We start from the raw sequence: 20,031 nt of genomic DNA, 5'->3' as shown, positions 1-20,031 counted from the left end.
AAGCTAAAATATCATCATAAAAACCTAGATGCCAATCACTTTTTCTTACAATCTTAGCAGTAATCATCATTGAAACTGAAACAACCAAAACAGAAAATATTAAGGACAAATCATAATACTTAGAATCTATGACATATCACACAAGTTGCTGCAAAAGTTTTCCCATAAAAAAATAGAAAAAAAATAAAGGGAGCTCACCACTATGTATTCAAACCCCACCAAAGTTTCATTTCAATTGGTGCAAGTGCTTTTCATGCTTCTGAAGTTACTAGATACAGTAATGTGAAAGTGACCCAAATACAGACCTTACCCCATGTTCCAATGGTTCAATATATAATTCATCGCCAATCTTAGACAAGGCATGTATCGCTCTCCCAAAGACTGCAAAGAAAAAAAAAAATATTAAAATTATTCTCAATTAATATATTTCTCAATACTCAGGAAGTTTCTTAAAATTGTAATGACTGAACGGAACATTGGTCCCATAGTACATGTGCATGCATGGATCTGTAATTAAAAAGATGCACAACTGTACATCTGAGTTTGAGAACTGCCAAAATTGTGTGATTGTTGCCAGTATGAGCTGCATGATAATAAACAATATTCTTTGAAACTATCAATTTTTGTTTAAATTGTAAACAAATTTATTTTAAAATAATGATTCAAATAAATAATATATACTACAAAATTTTGTTGATTGAAAATTTAATAAGGAAAAATATTCATTTCCAGGTACATGTCAACCACAGATGGGTTACATGTCCATTCATCTCCAGGTACATGTCAACCACAGATGGGTTACATGTCCATTCATCTCCAGGTACATGTCAACCACAGATGTGTTACATGTCCATTCATCTCCAGGTACATGTCAACCACAGATGGGTTACATGTCCATTCATCTCCAGGTACATGTCAACCACAGATGGGTTACATGTCCATTCATCTCCAGGTACATGTCAATTACAGATGTGTTACATGTCCATTCATCTCCAGGTACATGTCAACCACAGATTGGTTACATGTCCATTCATCTCCAGGTACATGTCAACCAGAGATGTGTTACATGTCCATTCATTTCCAGGTGCATGTCAACCACAGATGTGTTACATGTCCATTCATTTCCAGGTACATGTCAACCACAGATTGGTCACATGTTCATTCATCTCCAGATACATGTCAACCAGAGATGGGTTACATGTCCATTCATTTCCAGGTACATGTCAATCAGAGATGTACTACATGTCCATTAACTCATATATATATCAAAAAACTTTCAAGTTATACATGTATGTTTTAAAACCTTGTAGACAAGCTTGAAAATAGGAAATCATGGGTTTGAAGTCAACATTTAATCATATGTTGATCATAAGTGGTCCAAGAAATGATGTCATCTTTGCATCTGTGAAAATGAAATTTAAACTGAATTCTGATTCTGAATTTCATGAAAATAAATTTATTTTTAAGTTAAGGATGGGCAATTACTGGTCAGAAATAGCTTACCGTTTTCAAGACAGAAGCAATTGTCGCTTATTTGATCTGCTCACAAGCTTTTTTATTCCTCAATGAATATCACTGTACAATAGCTCATTTTCTAAAGCAAAATATCAGCAATTTATTGGATGTTTTTTTCTTTAAATTTTAGGCCTGAACTTGTTTCTCAGGAAAGGATGAAATAATCAGTTTGGGAGAATAACTTGCTGGTGAGAACTACTCCTTGACCGATATGTGATTTTTGTTGCTTCCAAGATGAAAATATAAAATCTTTGTTGTTTAAAATAACATAATATTAATGTCTTCTCCAAATATATCTATATTTCAAACAAATATACAGATATTTCATGCGAGAAGAGAATCAGTTCTAGGCTTGCATGATTACTTAAGTAATGGGAGGGTATTGGACACATGGTTACATTACTGTACGGTAAAACTTCATATTATTAAATGCTATCTATGGTTAAATTCTAGACTAGGTTATATAATGACAAGCAGAAGGACCAGTGATTTCGTTAATTTTTTAAGGAGCCCAACCCTTTGTTTTTGCCAATTTGGGAACAAACTGGGAAAATATTTTCAATGAGGACTATCACCAAAAATACTTTGTTTAATATAGACGATGGCTGCATTGAAAAAATAGCGACAAGCTATTTAACAAATAATCAATTTTGTTTTACGAAAAAAATAGCCACCTCAAGCCTGAACTGGTACTTAATACATGCAGATGAAACCTTGTCGTGGTCAACTGTAGATAGTGAACATATACAATGTAAGTAGTACTTCAAGTGAGATATTTTCACACAAGGTGGGATAATGGTACAGGGGAAAAAAATGTGTTATATGCCAATCCAGAATAGGAAACCCATACCGACCTCCCAATATTGCTTAAAATAGCATTCCTTAGAAGTAAACAAAGAACTTCGGTTGAAAAATCACGTCGCGAGGAACATTTCACTGGCTTCTTTGCCTAGTTTTCAGTGAATTATGCCTAACAAGGGAAGTTTCCTCCCTTTGGGAAAAATATTTTTCAAACTTTTGAAAAAAAGTCTCAAAATAAATAATAAAAGGGTAACAAAATCAATGAGGACCCGCTTCTTCTTGAAGCTTTGTCTAATAATATTAAGATGGTTAAAAAAAAAGGCAAACAATGTTGGCTGGGCTGCATTAAACTTATACTCAGATATTGTTCATTAGAATATTTATTTGATAACCCAAATAATGTTACTGCAAAAACTGTAACCATTATCAAAAATACCCTATGGTAATTTAAAAAAAAATGCTGGTCCAGGCAGTTAGACTAAAGCAATAAAATGCAAACAGATCCTTGAATAGTGTTTTCAAATTGAAGAATATTGGTCTACTGTAAACATTGTATGTCAGTGACATGGTTAGCACGAGTGGATTTAGAATTAGTAGTCACAGACTCACAATTGAGTTGGGAAGATATATCATATAAAAAAACTCAAATTTGTGACAATAGGTAAAAATCATCAAAAGGATTTTGTTGAAGATGCAATTCATTTTTGTTCAAATTGATCAAAATTTATTCAACAAAGATCTGATCTAGTATACCCATGTCTTAACAAAAATATTGTAACTTCAGAACATGCAACACAATTTATTTGGCTTCTCAATAATAAGGACATTGACAACATTGACAGTATTGGTAGATGTATAACTACCTGTTATATTTCTACTCAGAAATTAAAGCTTCGTGTCAAACAGGTTTGTCTCAGCTGATATGGAATGAAGCTTCGTGTCTCAGCTGATATGGAATTAATGATATTATGATCGGAGTATACAACATAATGTCTATTTGTACTAAATTGAGTTGTGCTCCTTTGAACACACTAGTGTCTATATAATTGTTGTGATTTATCTATATTGTAGCGCTTTTATAGTATTATATTTCTTCTTTTTATGTGTATGCTTTATTATGTATCATGTTCAATTTGAAAATAAAATGAATTGTCATTGTATATGTGTTCCATATCAAGGTATATGTATTCTGCTGTTGTACTGTTGATCTAGATTATTCCATTTTGGACTGTAGTGGCTTTTAAATAGTGTTTGTGGTTACTGTGCTTACCAGAACTGAGCAACTTCCCATAGGGTATGTAAGTCTCATATTTTATTATTTACTTCCGGGTACTCGAAACGCTGTATAACAATGCAAAATCTTCTAGTTTATGTTTTCTTTCATACTACATTTATCATACAGAAATAGGTCATATTTTATAGGGATTTTAACACAGAAAGATTTTTGCCCTTAAGGAGGCTCAAAGGTATAAATTTGAAATTACAGATTTTTTTCAAATTTTGCACTTTGAAACCTTTTAATATATGGATTAGAAAAATGCACCGGCCATCTAAGCTGGCTATCCATCCCTAAAATATAGGTCATTTCCATATAATTTACCCAAATTTAACAAAGAATGCTAGGGCAATTCTTTTCTTCACTACCGAATATGGAAAAAAAAATAACTAAATTACAAAATTCCATTCAACTCTCAAATTTTAATGTATTAGTGGCGAAGATCAGAAAAATGTATATGTCACCATGCTTTTAAGAAAAATAAACGGCAAATATTGTGTTCCCATGGCAACAGACAATGACATTTTTTAGTCAAAATCAGTCATTTTCTACATCATAGTCTCACTAAATGATCACACAAGGCAATATATAGGTGCATTTTATTAATCTCTTTTTGCATGTTGATTCTAACTTTTCTCATCCTGAATTAGTTCTTCATTGGGCAAATTTTAAAGAATTTTTGTTGAAAAATCACAGATTTTGAGAATTGAGTCATGTTTACACGATATCTTGAGTTTTTGATAGCTTTCAAAAGTTTGCATCTGGCTTGTGATTATAATCATATTGGAAAAGGTCTTAATGGAAATATTTGAATAAAAAAGATTTTTTGGGAAAAACATACTGTAGGTATTTATTGAAAAATCACAGATTTTGAGAATTAAGTCCAGTTGACCTAAGAACTTCAGTTTTTGATAGCTTTTAATAAAAGTTTGCATCTGGTTTGTGATTATAATCATCTTGGAGAAGGTCTTGATGGAAATATTTGAATAAAGCATTTTTGGAAGGAAAAACAGGTTTTTATTGACAACTCACAGATTTTGAGAACCGAGTCCCTTTGACTTGATAACTTGAGTTTTTGATTGATTTCAATAATAGTTAGCATCTCGCTTGTGATTATATTCATCATGGAGGTCTTGATGGACATATTTTAATAAAGTGTTGTTGTTTTTTTTTTTTTAAATTCACAGCCTTTTGTTGGAAAATGACAGGTTTGGAAATTATATATCAAGTATATGTCACACATTCAAGTATTAGGCAGTTCTTTAATTTAACCTTTAGCTCAAACTTTTGATGGTTGGCATCAATGGGGAGCTTACAATAAAGTGATGTGATTTAGTGATTATCATGTTATAACCTTGGCTTTGACCACATGATCCCAAAATGTATTTTAAATTTTGTGCATTGTATTCATGTACTTTTCCTTTAATTGAGGGACTTGTATACATGTACATTGTATTTGGTTAGCTCTAAACCAATGGAAACTATAAAGTGCATGTTCAATGATCATTTGCTTTATTACCTCGAGTCCCATAAAACTAAAGATGTAGGTCAAGTGCAAAGGTCATCAAAATATGGTTTAGGTCACTATAGGTGCCCTTGGTTTACTTTGTAGTATTTTATTCAAATATTGAACCTGTTTGAACTCTCTACCTGCAGTAAGCAGAAGCTGTCTCTATAGTAATTCTATTATAGGATAACACAATAAAATTATTTGTGGAATGTGTATGGAGTAATTCTATTAAAGGATTGCATGATAAATTGAATGTAGAATGTGTATTGAGTGAATTTATATGAGAATAAAATAATAGAATTACATATAAAATGTGTCTGGAGTGTTTTTATATCAGGATTACCTAAAAAAATTGAATGTAGAATGAGTATGGAATGATTTTATACCAGGATTACCTAAAATTGCATGTGGAGTGTATTGAGTGATTTCACATAAGGATACCATAACAAAATTGCATGTAGTGTGTGTATTGAGTGATTTCATGTAAGGATACCATAACAAAATTGCATGTAGTGTGTGTATTGAGTGATTTCATGTAAGGATACCATAACAAAATTGCATGTAGAGTGTATTGAGTGATTTCATATAAGGATACCATAACAAAATTGCATGTAGTGTGTGTATTGAGTGATTTCATGTAAGGATACCATAACAAAATTGCATGTAGTGTGTGTATTGAGTGATTTCATGTAAGGATACCATAACAAAATTGCATGTAGAGTGTATTGAGTGATTTCATATAAGGATACCATAACAAAATTGCATGTAGTGTGTGTATTGAGTGATTTCATGTAAGGATACCATAATAAAATTGCATGTAGAGTGTGTATTGAGTGATTTTATATAAGGATAAAATAATAAAATTGCATTTAAAATGTGTATGAGGATTTTTTTTATATCAGTATTACCTAATAAAATTGCATGTCAACATTAAAATTCTTGTAGAGTGTAGGGTTCAAGTAGTTTATAAAATACAACAGGCAAACTAATACTTTCACTTTAGACAAGCCTTTTTGATTCTGATAAAATGTACTGTGGTATCCCTTTGTCAGAATACTGCTTACCACATGTAGTGTTATACAGTTGGTTGTCAATCTTCCATGACTGGTATGGCACAGAAAAGTGGCCAATAGTATTCCAGATTATATGAGGCTTTTTAAGATTGTCAAAACTCAGTGAATCTGTGTTTGGACTGTTCAAGACATAGCTGTGATTGTCAAGATACAGTTAAAACTAGTTGAGAATTAGTTGACACAACATGTGTATTCACATTGAGTAGACATGTAATACTTTATTCAATTGGTGAAGGAATCTATCTTTTTTTCAAACTTTTTAAGTTCTAACAATTTAATTTTTTCCCTGCTTGTTCAAAATGTAGTTTAAAGTCAGAAATCAAATTAAGACAAATATTTAATAAATACATACATCAACATGAACATGACCTGAATGCATGGATAGTTTTTAATAGTGGGAAATATTTACATTTGGTTTATTCCTCACCAACATAACATTTTCGAAATGACAGGAATGTAAACAAAAAAACTTACACTGTCATTCCTTGGAATTAGCTCTCCGTCAAGGATGACTTGTAGTAAAACTGCTGAAAAGTATACCTAGATCTATTTTGCAGTATTTCAAGACAGACATTTACTACAGGTACCTATCAAAAGCAGTTTACTTTCCTAAAAATTTAAACAGCATAGGTGCATACATTACTGGAAGTGAAATACGACAATGACTAGATCTAATTTGAACATACAAAAAAAAAGTTATTTTATTTATTATCCGCTGTGAAGTGATTTAGTTTAACTGATCATTTTAACTGAGTCATTGGTAATATTTTTTAGACAATCTGCACCAAGTAATGATTTTACAACAACAGAGACACAATTCAGAAAACGTGTGGATCACCTTGCGCAATGGGCGTGAATTTTAAGACCCGCGAGCCTCCTTAACACTGAACTCAACACTCTCTAAATGACAAATCTCCATGCTTTTGAATAGTATACAAGGACCCATTCTCTTGAAATCACGGGGTCACATGACAAGACTTACATACTCTATTAATTCAAAGGACTTCTACTTGCGCAAAAACTTGTATAAACTTAGTTTTCCATAAGGCCATACAAGATGACTGCATAATAAAATACCAATCCACGTTGAATAAAATGTTAAAATATACATGTAGAACGAATGTCTGTTTTTTGTAAGAAAACAGTTTGGCAGGGGCCAAACTCTGGAATGAACTGCCAAATAAGATGAGGGAAGAAATGCCTTCAGGTAATTTTAAAAGTTTGGTTGGTATTTGGGAGGGCAGTTCGTGTTCCTCCTGCAGATCTCAGTGAGTTGTAGATCATTTATTTATCTATCTATCTTGTATACTCTGGCTTTTATATTTTGATGTATAACTTTTTATATATGGGTTTTAAATGTTTGAATTACTTTTAGTGCTTTATAGCGCGCATCGTGAAGTGGGGTGAGCTCTATGGTTATTACGTGTACTTTCTAAATTTCCCTTAAGGTTCCCCAATATACTAAAGATAAAAAAGCCATGTCCCGGAAGTAACAAAAAGTGACTACATATCAAGAAAATTCATCATTTCCTTCAATCAAATAATTAAAAAAATATAGGTGAAGATTACATTTCAGTAAATATACATTAATCATTTCTGACAGTTTTCAAGTCTTTGACTTTTTTTTTTTTACTTATTTAAAGTAGTGAATGTGATGTTGTAAAAAAACTTCAGGAAACACATGGAAGTACATATGTGTATCTCCACTGTTCCACTGTTGCTGTTGTCAAGAACTTAACCCGCCTTGGAAAAAATTAACTCCGATTGTATTATTCAAACCGAAGCACAGCTTTTCTAAGATATGAAAGGCAATTGTTTCCTTGTTTGCAGCTGTCAGTTGCATCTGAATTTTGTTTACAACACATGATGATGATATGTGTAAAATATTCATACCATTCTTGGAGAACTGTAATATTTCCCATATCTGTACAAATTGATCTGACCGGCTGAAACTGGAAAGGACGTTACTAGAGACACTTTTAATAAAAATTGTAAAGTATGGCGAAGTGTTACATAGCTATCGACTATTTAAAAATCAAAGGGAAAAGGGGGATGGGGTTGGAATTTTTTGGGAAAAAAAATTATTTCATAGTCACTCGTTTCAAGCAGTTAAAAATTAGCCCCTTGCTCACTCACTGAAAAAAGAACCCCATTATTTAACAATTAAGAGAGATTTTCAAATAAAACTTATTGATTTCGCTTGCCTTTGAAATTTAAATAGAAATATTGCACTTGCGAAACAAAACTTTCATCCGACCCCCACCCTTTTTCATTTACGTAATGTTTTTATTATTTTGACGAATCTCGCACAGACAGTACACCTATGGTAAAGCTCTTGGTGCTTGCTGATTTAGGCAATGCCTACTCCATATTATAATAGCTACTGCTATATTGAATGTTAGTTTATCTGCATTTTATGTTTGCTCTATAGGCTTCAACAATGATGTTATTAGAAGCCGGCAACCAGCAAACATTGCTTGCTACTAGCCAGTAAAAAATAAGCGAAATCTAACAAAAATACAAAGGAAGAATTTGTAGTATTCAATTCATCAGTTTTTTATTAAATAAAATCCGTCGAATGTGAAGCAAACTTGATGACGAACAATATGTTGGCGGATTTTTGAACAAATTTATTTTGATTGGCCAATCAAATTCATACATTTAAATTAAGAATCTTATTCGATTTCTGGTCGAGAAGCGAGGCTGGACGAAAAAGGTCAATTCCAGAACCGAACCAACAATCTATATACAGCTTTTCAATAAGTCAAGAAGGAATGATGATGATTATTTATTTATTATGCAACTACTGTTGTGAAAGTGTAGTTCAAATTGCGGATTTAATTGGCGTTGAAGTCAGTAGGCCGGAGGGGAGGGACACATGCCGATGACTGTCTGGACTGGTCTTGCATCATATTTACCGGGATCCATAATTAAAGTGGCGGGATTGGTAAAGTACCCGCTTTTTCCAGATTTATAAGGGATTCCTGGGAATTTTTGCATCAATATCAACTGCCCCCGATTTTTCACTCCACTCATTAAATTCTGGGTATACAAGCATGTCATATTTTTTAATACTTCAACAAAATAATTTCATGGAGGGAGTGTACTTAGTTTTGACCTCTAGTTTTATGTAATGAAAATGACATTACAATGAAATGTTTACCTTATTGATTTTTTTTCAAAACTTTTTTTGAATTCTTTTTAGAGCGAGGCGTGGTCACCCTCCCACTTCCATTGTAGGCCATTCTATGCTTTAAAATTTCGATTGGTATACAAGAAAATCATGAATGGTGACCACTTTTGGCACCAGTTAGCACCCAATTTCTGTGTGAAATGTCTAGTCAATTTGGACCCTTATTTTCAAGATAAGTTTTGTGAAGACCTTCAATAAAAAAATATCAACCACTCTGCAAAAAAATATTTTATTAGGATACCTACAATAAAAAAAAAATCAACATTTACTGTTCATGTGTACAAATAAAGTCTATTGTTATGTGATATTGTTTCCTAACTTAAATTTTGTTTTTGAAAATATTATCTATTATTTTCATTTTTTTTGTTTTTGTTTTATTTTGCTTCTATACTGAGTTGCAAAGTATTTTCATTTTATTATTTTGTTAATGTTTTTCAGCTCGCGACATTTCAGAAGGGCGAACCTGTTGGAGATAAACTTCTGGTTTGAGTTAATAAAAATAAAAGGTGTTTTTGTAGCAGGTTTTATTTAGCAAACCATTTACAGCGACATCGACTTTTCAGTGCCTGTAGACTATCTAGTTTTACTTTAAACCAAAGAAAAATAAATAAATGACAAAAAAGACATCTTAGATCCTTGATTGAGGTTCCTTGGTTATGGTTAATATTTCAAAAAATTTCTCGGAAACTGCATGGACCCAAGGGCCAATACTTAGTAAAATAAAAATACAACCAAAATAGAAATTAATATTCAAAAAAAAAAAAAAAGAAAATATAATTTAGCCATACTTCTTCACACCCAGCACCAAGCAATTTGTAGTCATTCCGCACTAAGGTAAGTAAGTCACTGACTCACTGTTAAAACATTACAACGTGAAAATAATCATTATTTCCCGGTACAAGGACTTGGTTTTGATCAACGTGCAAGCCTCAAAAATGTATAAGCGAGACTCAATTTGTATGCCCCATCAACTTCGTTGGGGCCATAGGTTTCCTGTATGTTCGTTCCTCATACCCCACGCTACATTTGATTATGAATTAAAAGTCGGTATAACGGGAAAAAAAAAGACTCTTTAAGGAAGTGGCTGTCAAGGGGACAAATCTAGGGTCTGATTTTTAATTAACTCAAGTCAGATTGAAGTATTAATAAGAGTTAGACAGAGATAAACAAATATAAGTCAGAGGTGGACAAAAGTTGACCAGATTACATAATTTTCACAATGTTGAATTAAAAAATTTTGGGCAGGGCCATTTCTTCAGTACCTAACCTTTGCAAATAAATATAATTTGGTCAAGTCCTTCAAGATAAACATTCTTAAGTACCAAACTACTAAAATTTAGCCTAAAGTACTGAGTTTGAAATAGTTTTTTCATGGCTTTGACAATTTGGAGTACCGAGTACCAAAAAAGAAGGATTTTAAGCATGCAAGAGCACAGTACTCAGTGTTTGGAGTACCAAACTCTCTGAATTAAGCCAAAGTTCTTTAAACTCGAAATAAATTTGTCAGGCACATAAAATACTGTTAAAGTGTGATATTTGCTGAAATACATGTATAAATATCTATCGATTGCGAAACAAAATAAAACCCCTCAAATGCACCAGAATGCAGGATTTTGCATCTTGATTTTAAAATTTTTCTGGGGGGGGACCCCCAAAACCAACCTCTCCTGTTACTTTAAACAAATCTCCTGATACTTCAAAACTTAATGACATCAATGTTTAATTTAGCTTATGAATTGCTGTGCTTAAAAAAAAAACATTATTTATTCTTTGCACGATTTGCTTACTGTTTTATGTATTGTGCTTGTCATATATGTACGTCGGATAAAAGCTCTACGGAGCTTATGTTGTATTGTTTTACGTAAAACCGACTTTAAATAAATCTTTTTGTGCTCTTTTATGCTTATGCTATGTTTGATTTGAAGATCGTGTGAAGTTGCATCGCGATTGAGACACTGAGTGCGATACATTTTTCTGAGTGGATTGACAAGTTTATCTGCAGAGGATATAGTCATCAGCATATACACTTGTTTTAGATAATACCTAAACACACCTTTGATGTTTACACCAGGAATGACGCATTTCATTTTCAATTCAGTTGCTAAAAATCGTCTGTCAATCACATTGTTGATGTTTCGCGGAGTTAGTGTTAAAGTTGCTCTGATTGGATAATAACAAAGGAAGCCAATCAAAATTCAGTTCTCATTTTCTTTCGGTTTGCAAGTTGTCCGGAAGTTGAATAAGTCAATATTGTCAACAGTTTAGGCTGAAATCTTTAAAATGGTATCTATACTCTTCCCTTGAAACCAATTTCTTTTATTTGTAAAGAAAGAATATCCACAACCTTATTTTTACATAGTATTGATTTGACTGCTTAATTCTTCCTATTCAAAAGGCCCCTTTATATTTCCATGAAAGGGGGTGTGTCAGCTTGAGACATGCTCAGCACACTATACTAGTTTTAGCATCTTGGGGGATTTATACACCCACTTACCTGTGAATTGAGGGGTGAAGATTGTTTATTGTTTGGGGGGGGTAAAATTTTCATTTTGTTTTTTGTTTTTTTTTTAATTATAGGGGTGTAAGTCGTCTTGCTGTTGCCTATCTTAATACTTTCATCATGAAGAACACAATTTAATCATGTTTTCGTGATTTTTGACCATTCGACCATTTAACACATTTTTTTTGTTAAATTTGTTCCAAAACCCAAATTCCCAACGATGTTAGAACTCAAATTTGCGATGCAAATTTTTGGTTGTTCCCTTCACGGGACTCGAACTCGTGCCGCTGTGACATCTATGGCAACACCACCTGCACAAAGTCCAGTGCCCTAGACCACTCGGCCAGCTAGGCTATATTGGTCTAGTGGTCTAAGGGGCTTGACTTTGTGCAGGCGGTGTTGCCATAGATGTCACAGCAGTACGAGTTCGAGTCCCGCGGAGGGAATACCAAAAAGTTGCATTGCAAATTTGACAGTTCGAACATCGTCGGGAATTTTTCAGACCTATATATTTAAGGCACTGAAAAGGGTTATTTGTTGACTGAAAATTTTGCTCATTACATATTTTATTATAGTGTATTAACACCTTTATCAGTATCATTGTACAATCCTTTAGACATATATATTATCACATTTTCTTTATCAAAAAATTTTTAAATCTTTCTTTATTATCAGATTTTGCATCAGAGAATTGCATCAATCTAACACTTTTTAAAAGGTCGTATAAAAGACAGAAAAGTTGTTAATAAATTACCTGGGTTGTGTATTGGTAAATGTGAGTTCTTGATATTCACCTTTCTTTTACTTTATTGAAATAGTATTGATTTCCCAAGCTTCCAGGAGGATAAGAAATTTTACCCTCAAGATAGGGTGTTCACATGTGTGATGAGAATAGGTATAGTGTATATGTCATAGAGACAAGAACCCTACCAGGTTGTTAATATCAGCCCAAGGTCACCCATTAGTGTTCAATGAACGATGAGGAAATCATATCACACGGCAGACTGCAGCTGGCCCCAAAACATCATTATTCACAGGCACAGTGAGAGTTGCCCCTTCATGTATATAGTCAAGTAACATAAAAATAAACTAACGGTGAAAACAAAACAAGACATACAGAGGCCAGAAATTCTGACATTGGACAGGCACAAAAAATGCAGTGGGTTAAATTACTTTGGTGTGATCACAACCCTCCCCCTTTAAAATCGGGTCACTGTGGAAAAATCAATTTAAAAAAAGATCTGAATCCCTAGTTACAACGAAAATAAAGAAACTGAATATAAATTACAAAAATGTACAAACTAAGGACTACATGTACTAGCATTTAACTGACATGCCAGCTCCAGACCAGTTGGAACTTACTAAAAGTTATGACCTTGCATGTGTGCTTGCCAGGAAAAGAGTTGATACACTTATGTGGTCATAGAAGGGTTACTTTTTTTGCATGGTTGTTTTAGGCATGTTAGCAAAAGCAGTAGTTAAAAAATGCCCAGCAAAGATAATGATATCTTGACTTGACAAAGGAAATATTACATACACATCTAATAGACACAAAGAAGAATAAGGGGAATAGAAAAAAGTCAAATACATGTATATTTGTATCACGGGCTACAATTCAAAATTTCTCAGCAATACATGTATATAGAACAAATAGTTACATACATGGTAAATGTCGATATTACTTTTTAACTTTATATACTGTACATTTGTATATATTCAAGGAAGTACATTTGTATATAATTAAAATGTCAATTATATTATTTAGAAAAATGAATGATTTAAATATTCTAAGTTTCATATTATAACATAACTGGTTTTTACTTGTTTTTCTGTAATGCTTGATTTAAATTTTTACAAATAAATGTACTTTGTTCAAATATTTTTTGAAATACATTTGTATTAAATAAATTCAAATATTTTTCAGTTGGTATTAGTTCTTGGTGATCTCCACATTCCACACAGATGTAATAGCTTACCAAACCGTTTTAAAAAGCTTCTAGTACCAAATAAAATACAACATATTCTGTGCACAGGAAACCTTTGTACAAAGGAGTCATTTGATTACCTAAAGACTCTAGCCAGTGATGTTCATGTCGTAAGAGGAGATTTTGATGAGGTGAGGTAGTGTTTTATGTAAATTAATCTTATATTAAATGTTAGTTTTATTTAATTGGTCTATTTTAGTACCATTTAAGCTGTAAACTACTCCTTCATTTTAAAGTAGTGTATATTGAACAATTATTTAAGTATAGCTCACTCTAGTACAGATGTAAATTACTACAAATACAAGTGCAAAAGTGAGATACTGTGAAAGTATTACTTTCGTGGGATACCAATTTTCTTGGTTTTGGTGGGTGTGGTAAACCACGAAATTTGATTCCCAGTGAAGAGGAAATTTCCCATTTGTCTGTGTGTGGTAGAGTTTCCAATCCATGAATTCAAGAATCCATGAACTGACATTTTTTCCCTAAACTACGTATATTGGTACCCACGAATAAAAGTACTTTCACAGTATTCTATCTCACAAATGTTTCTTTTAACAATTCAACTGCTCCATAAATCATTTGAAGATGTTTTGCTTCTATTTTGTTTTGTACTTCAATATGTTCAATGTCTACCCAAATGCAATGACATCAATATGTTCATTGTCTACCCAAATGCAATGACACCAATATGTTCAATGTCTACCCAAATGCAATGACACCAATATGTTCAATGTCTACTCAAATGTAATGACACTAACTTAATAAATGTAATGAAACTTCAATATTTTATCTTATGAACAAAATTTACATACATTTTTTGACAAGGAGGAAAATAAAAGTTTTAAAACTCTTTCATATTATACACATTTCAAGAATGAAATAATATCCTTGCAATTTTTTAATGTGAACATTTAACCATTATTTATGTTTTGTAGAATCTGAACTACCCAGAACAGAAAGTAGTAACAGTGGGACAATTCAGGATTGGTTTATGTCATGGTCATCAAGTTGTACCGTGGGGAGATACAGAAAGTTTAGCCATGGTTCAGCGACAGTTAGACGTTGATATACTGATTACAGGTCACACACACAAGTTTGAGGCTTTTGAACATGAAAATAAATTTTATATAAATCCTGGATCAGCAACAGGAGCATACAATGCGTTAGACAGGTAAGGTTAAACATGTCATCGTTTTTTACAGTCTTAGATCAGAACTTTATACTTTGGGTTGTTTTTCTAACATCTTTCCTTTACTATGTTGTATTCATCTTTAGAAAGAAATCTGATATTCCATTCTTCATAATATTCTAATCAGTAGCTACCAAATATATTTGCAGATACAAAAAATGCATGTGGGTGCACATGTTTCTGCAAAAGCTAGGCCATGCAATATTTTCAAAATTCATGTGAAAAAAACCCCAAAATTATGTGAAATCCCCAAAACATGAATATTTCACATTTGACTTGTTATTAACTTGGTGAAACCAATTTTGGTTTCAATTCTGTATAATGATATACCTAAATGCATGTAAAAATACTTTAAATTTAGTTGTTCTTTGGGCAAGTATAATTTAAATTTTTCTTGTCCAAATGATAATTTTACTTGTACTGGGACCCTATCTATGGTCCTGGTTCCTTATTCAATTAGTGTTACAATATTTTTTTACAATTTAAACATGGTGTACTATACATAAGTACTAAATTGTATTATGATTATTTTCAGCAATGTTATACCATCATTTGTGATTCTCGACATACAACAATCCACAGTAGTAGCCTATGTATACAAACTGATTAGTGATGATGTTAAAGTAGAGAGAATAGAGTATAAAAAGAACTGAACAACATTGTAAACATTGTTAATTAGATATGACACATTCACAGAGCTTTACAAGTTATAGTTATTCCATTGTTTGTTCAATACCAAGTCTGTCAGTTTATTGTATAAGAATTTTCTTACTTGTGAAGAATAAAATTAGTTGGTTTTATCTAACCATTCTATTTATCAATTAACAAATAAGATATTTTGGTGTTTTGACCCAAATAATGGTATATTACATATGATAATAGTTACACAGCATGATTTAGTAGTTAATTAATTTATATATCTACACCACTATAATTTACAAAGCTTAGGGTACCAATGAATCACTATCTCACTTCATCTGACTTTGTATACATGTTGGCATGTAACAACATACCCCGTTTTAACTTATTGTTGTATTATAATAACATTTAATAATGTTGTTGTATTTTATGAATTATGTTCGTGAATTTCCAACTATTCTTTTTAGGCTACCAAAATGCTTTTACTGTGTACTACATGTACTATGCGGTCAGTGACTACTTAGTTTTTATTGTGATGTCACTTAGGTTATGTTGTTTTGAAAACTGAAAAATGTTGTTTTCTCAATTGAGAAAACAATTTTTTTACAAAATTCTGTGTTACAGCATTAAGTTAATAGTAGAACCCTGACTGCAAAAAATTTTATGTACAAACTTGGCTTGGACTGATGAGTCTTACATGTTCTCGTGGTTCTAATTAACATTTGGTTGTCAGTTTTGCTTCAAGTCAGTGCTCTGTTGTTATTTCTGTACAATGTTTCAAGGTAGACAGTTTGATCAACAGTTATATACTGTGTATGTTTTATTAAAGACTGTCATCTTACTGTCAAGTATGATCTTTACATTATGTTGTATATATAACAATATAATTTATTGGAACAAAGTATTATTTGACAATTTAATGCAATAATAAAAAGTGTTCTTATATATTAGTAATTTTGGCCTTTAGACAGGTTTGACTATTTTGTAGAACATCTCTGAGATGTCTGTTATTTTCATTCTTTTCACTTCTGTAATTGGAATTCAATGAAACCTGTCTAAACTGAACCCCTTTTTGACTTTAAAATTGATTTGATTTAGACAGGTGTTCAGTTTACCATGGTTCAAAATATTTCCAACTTTCATGATGTAGGAAGCCAAATCCAGCACTGATAAGTTCTCCCAGAGTATGTCTAAGGAGCTGCATTGTTGTAATCCTTATGTTGAATAGAAAGAATGAAGCATCAGTGTTTTAGGAGTACCTAAATTTGTGCTTTGGGAATTAAATATAATACCTTAATGTTTATTCTTGATTATTTAGGAGCTAGGCTCATAAGTAGAATTATTCAACAATACTGTTTCAAGGAAGCAATTTTATTTTTTTTTAACTTCTAGTATATGAAACAGCTTTGAAGTAAAAAAAATCACTAGAATCATGATTCCCTTGATTGCTCTTTCTTATTGCATTGTACTTATCGATATATAGTGTAAAATAATCTTTTTTAAGTTTTTATTTTATGGGAAATTTCAATTTTAACAATGTAACAAATCACCATGAGGTAATGGATATTAATAACTGCTCAAAAGTCAATACATCCAGGTTGAAGAAACAAATAAAAAAATATCATAATGCAATATAAATTGTGTGAACTGATCCCAAGTTTTACAAGAGTAATCAAGGGTACTAAGGTTATAGCGGTAATCAAAAGAATGTAATCCAGGGACAAAGACCAGACATGGAAAACAGACATACACAACAAAGAACATAAAGTAACTAAAATCATACATACAAAGGAAAAAAAAGCAAATGAGCAACACGCACTCCATTAAAAACTGGGAGCATGGACCAATGTAGAATTAGACAAGTGTTTTGACTACAGATATTTTCCCCGTGACTGTCAAGTTTCTTTCGGACCAAATTGTGTCAAGGTGTCTTATTTAAAGTAGTCTATCTTCATAGTTTAAGTTAGCCCATATTCTTTATATTTTTGACCTTTTATTTGAATTTTATTTGTATATTAACGTAGTGCCTTTTTACTTTTTAAACGTGGCTATTGTTCACTTAATCATAATTCTGAATTAATCATCACCGGTTTAGTGATATTATTTAACAGTAAATGCATAAAATCGACACCTGCCCTGTATGGTGCATATAAATATACCACAAAATACAGCTTTTTACTTCCTGGATTAATATTTTTTTGAGGTTGGTCATTAAAAAAATGTGCCACTGAAGAAATCGGCACACTTAAATCAATAACTTTTCTCATCATTACGGTAGACATATGTAATTCATATCACAAATAGTACGTTTGAGACTGATTTGGTCATTTCGTTTTATTTGGTATTATTAGTTTTATTTAATTGAAGACTTGCTCAGTTTCCTGGTTTGCATACATTTAATTACAGGTTTAAATAAACATGTATGAAATTGTTGTTTAAGTAATTATAGTCTGTTCTTTATTGATCACCTTAATATCATCTAGATTTTACCTGTAGAATTGTAGTTAAAATTGTTAAATACTGTTATAAACTAAGCATATATTGGAAAAAGTACTTGTTATCAAATATAGTAACTTAAAAGTGTTTTAAATAAAAAAAAATAAAAAAATTTATTACATTTTGTTGAATATTGGGATTATATTACAAAAATTTGATTATTTACATGTATATGAACTTAATAAAATTGAAAAAAAGTAAGGTTAGTTTTACCCGTAATTAATAAAGAGATCACTGCCAAGACCCGCTTTACCAAAAACTACTACAGACATCAATTTTCAAGACAAATGGTGCACAACTACTGCTGGAGAACAGTTTCTACTTCCTGATGACAACATTCACACACGCATGCTTATATTTTCAACCACCAGCAACCTGATATATCTTGCTGCTGCTGATACGATATTCTGTGATGGCTGTACATTAGCTGTACACTATTCATGCCATAATCGACGGTTCTATGTTCCCACTAGTATTCGACTTGCTATCAGGCAAAGACCAGACCACCTACGTCAGATTCTTCAGTCACATCAAAGAGATTTCTCGACAACTCAACATTATTCTTCAACCACAGACTCTAGTCATCGACTATGAGATTGCCACCAACCCAGCCACTACTGTATTCCCAGATGTGACCATCAGAGGATGTTTTTTTCACTATACTCAATGCATCTGGCGCACAACCCAAAAGTGTGGACTCCAGACCTACTAGTAATACAACGCCGACATCACTCAACTAGTGAGACGAGCAGCAGTACTACCACTGGTCCCTCAGAATGAAGTAGAAGACGTATTGTTCCACTCACTGCAAGACATCCACGACACAGATTCTGCACCCGACACTACTACATTTACTACGTTAACGAACATGCACACCCAAACATCTATGAAATAATTGACTCACTACAGACTACTGAGGCCATGACTGAAATTAGAGTGATCCAGTACTCAGCAGGAGGAGCTCACCCACCAAAAAGACCAGTCTACCGAAGCATTGACTCAAGACTACAACAACTCAAAGACATACCATCAGGGGTTAAAAACTGTGACAGACTATGCAGATGCTGCTTCCCACCTTCTGCATCTTGATTAGTGAACTTTTGATAGATTTATGCTTTATGAAATTGATATGCTATACTGTGTATTAAATGTTGTAATTTATTCTTGCTCCATGTTAATTATTTATGATATTTGTAGTAAATCCAAGCTATCTGAAACTGCATTGTCATTTAACATCTGCTTTGTGATGTTGATTTTGTTATTTATTCAATAGATTTATCACAGATTAGTTTTATTTATTTATTTTCTAATGTTTCATATGGCTGTAAAAGAAGAAATAAAGACATAGGTACACCTAAAATAAAATATATAATCAACCTTTAAAATGCACATCAATGACAAACTCAAACATACAGAATGCTGAAATGTATTTTTTACCTAGTATGCATACATACATTAGTAGTACTTTCACAGGTAAAAAACAAACACATTTAAAACAAACTATAGATCTTCAAGGTATGTGAACCAATTGTCTTGTTAGTTTATTTAACTATTTAATTAGTAGGGTAATTAAATATATGCAAACCAGGATGACACCGACATCAACATATTGAACTTCAAAATAGGTTCGGTTTAGATGGGTAATCGGTTTCCCAAGTTTCAAAATGTGTTCATATTGATAAAAAGTACAAAAAATTAATTTTGAAGGTGTTGTTTCAGACAGGTTTTCGGATTATTTCACTGTACTTTGTACTGAAAAGAAACAATGATGAATCGCCCCTATTTAAGAAAAAAATATCTTGTATTTTCTCTGGGAATTTCTCATAAATAAGAAAACATAAGACAAATTGAAAT

At 32.2% G+C, this 20,031-nt stretch overlaps 2 protein-coding genes across 5 annotated transcripts in view; one reads left to right on the top strand and one right to left on the bottom strand.

Annotated features, from left to right (window-relative positions):
- Nucleotides 1-11,546, bottom strand: part of LOC148605985 (cell cycle checkpoint control protein RAD9A-like) — a 35,996-nt gene extending 24,450 nt beyond the window's left edge. Inside the window, exons 1-3 of one of the 4 annotated variants that reach the window (XM_088546177.1) lie at nucleotides 11,422-11,500; nucleotides 8,069-8,127; nucleotides 311-381 (exon numbers count right to left, since the gene is read on the bottom strand). In XM_088546177.1, the coding sequence (XP_088402303.1) occupies nucleotides 311-381; nucleotides 8,069-8,127; nucleotides 11,422-11,450 (159 nt within the window). In that variant the 5' untranslated portion in view covers nucleotides 11,451-11,500. Of the gene's footprint in view, nucleotides 1-305; nucleotides 382-8,068; nucleotides 8,128-11,421 lie in introns of all 4 variants that reach the window. The other 3 variants (XM_088546178.1, XM_088546179.1, XM_088546180.1) reach the window with 3 other exon arrangements.
- Nucleotides 11,547-11,569: 23 nt separating this feature from the next.
- Nucleotides 11,570-19,465, top strand: LOC148605984 (vacuolar protein sorting-associated protein 29). Its single transcript, XM_088546183.1, has 4 exons — nucleotides 11,570-11,651; nucleotides 13,793-13,984; nucleotides 14,789-15,024; nucleotides 15,578-19,465. The coding sequence occupies exons 1-4, from the start codon at nucleotides 11,649-11,651 to the stop codon at nucleotides 15,693-15,695; spliced, it is 549 nt and encodes a 182-aa protein (XP_088402309.1). The 5' UTR covers nucleotides 11,570-11,648; the 3' UTR covers nucleotides 15,696-19,465.
- The last annotated feature ends 566 nt before the right edge of the window (nucleotides 19,466-20,031 follow it).

The sequence above is a fragment of the Perna viridis genome, chromosome 9 (genome assembly GCF_037379345.1).
Source record: "Perna viridis isolate PV_CMFRI_1.1 ecotype Kerala chromosome 9, ASM3737934v1, whole genome shotgun sequence".
Classification (NCBI taxonomy): Eukaryota; Metazoa; Mollusca; class Bivalvia; order Mytilida; family Mytilidae; genus Perna; species Perna viridis.
The sequence above is the reverse complement of the archived record's forward strand: the minus strand, read 5'-3'. Positions and strand labels throughout refer to the sequence as shown.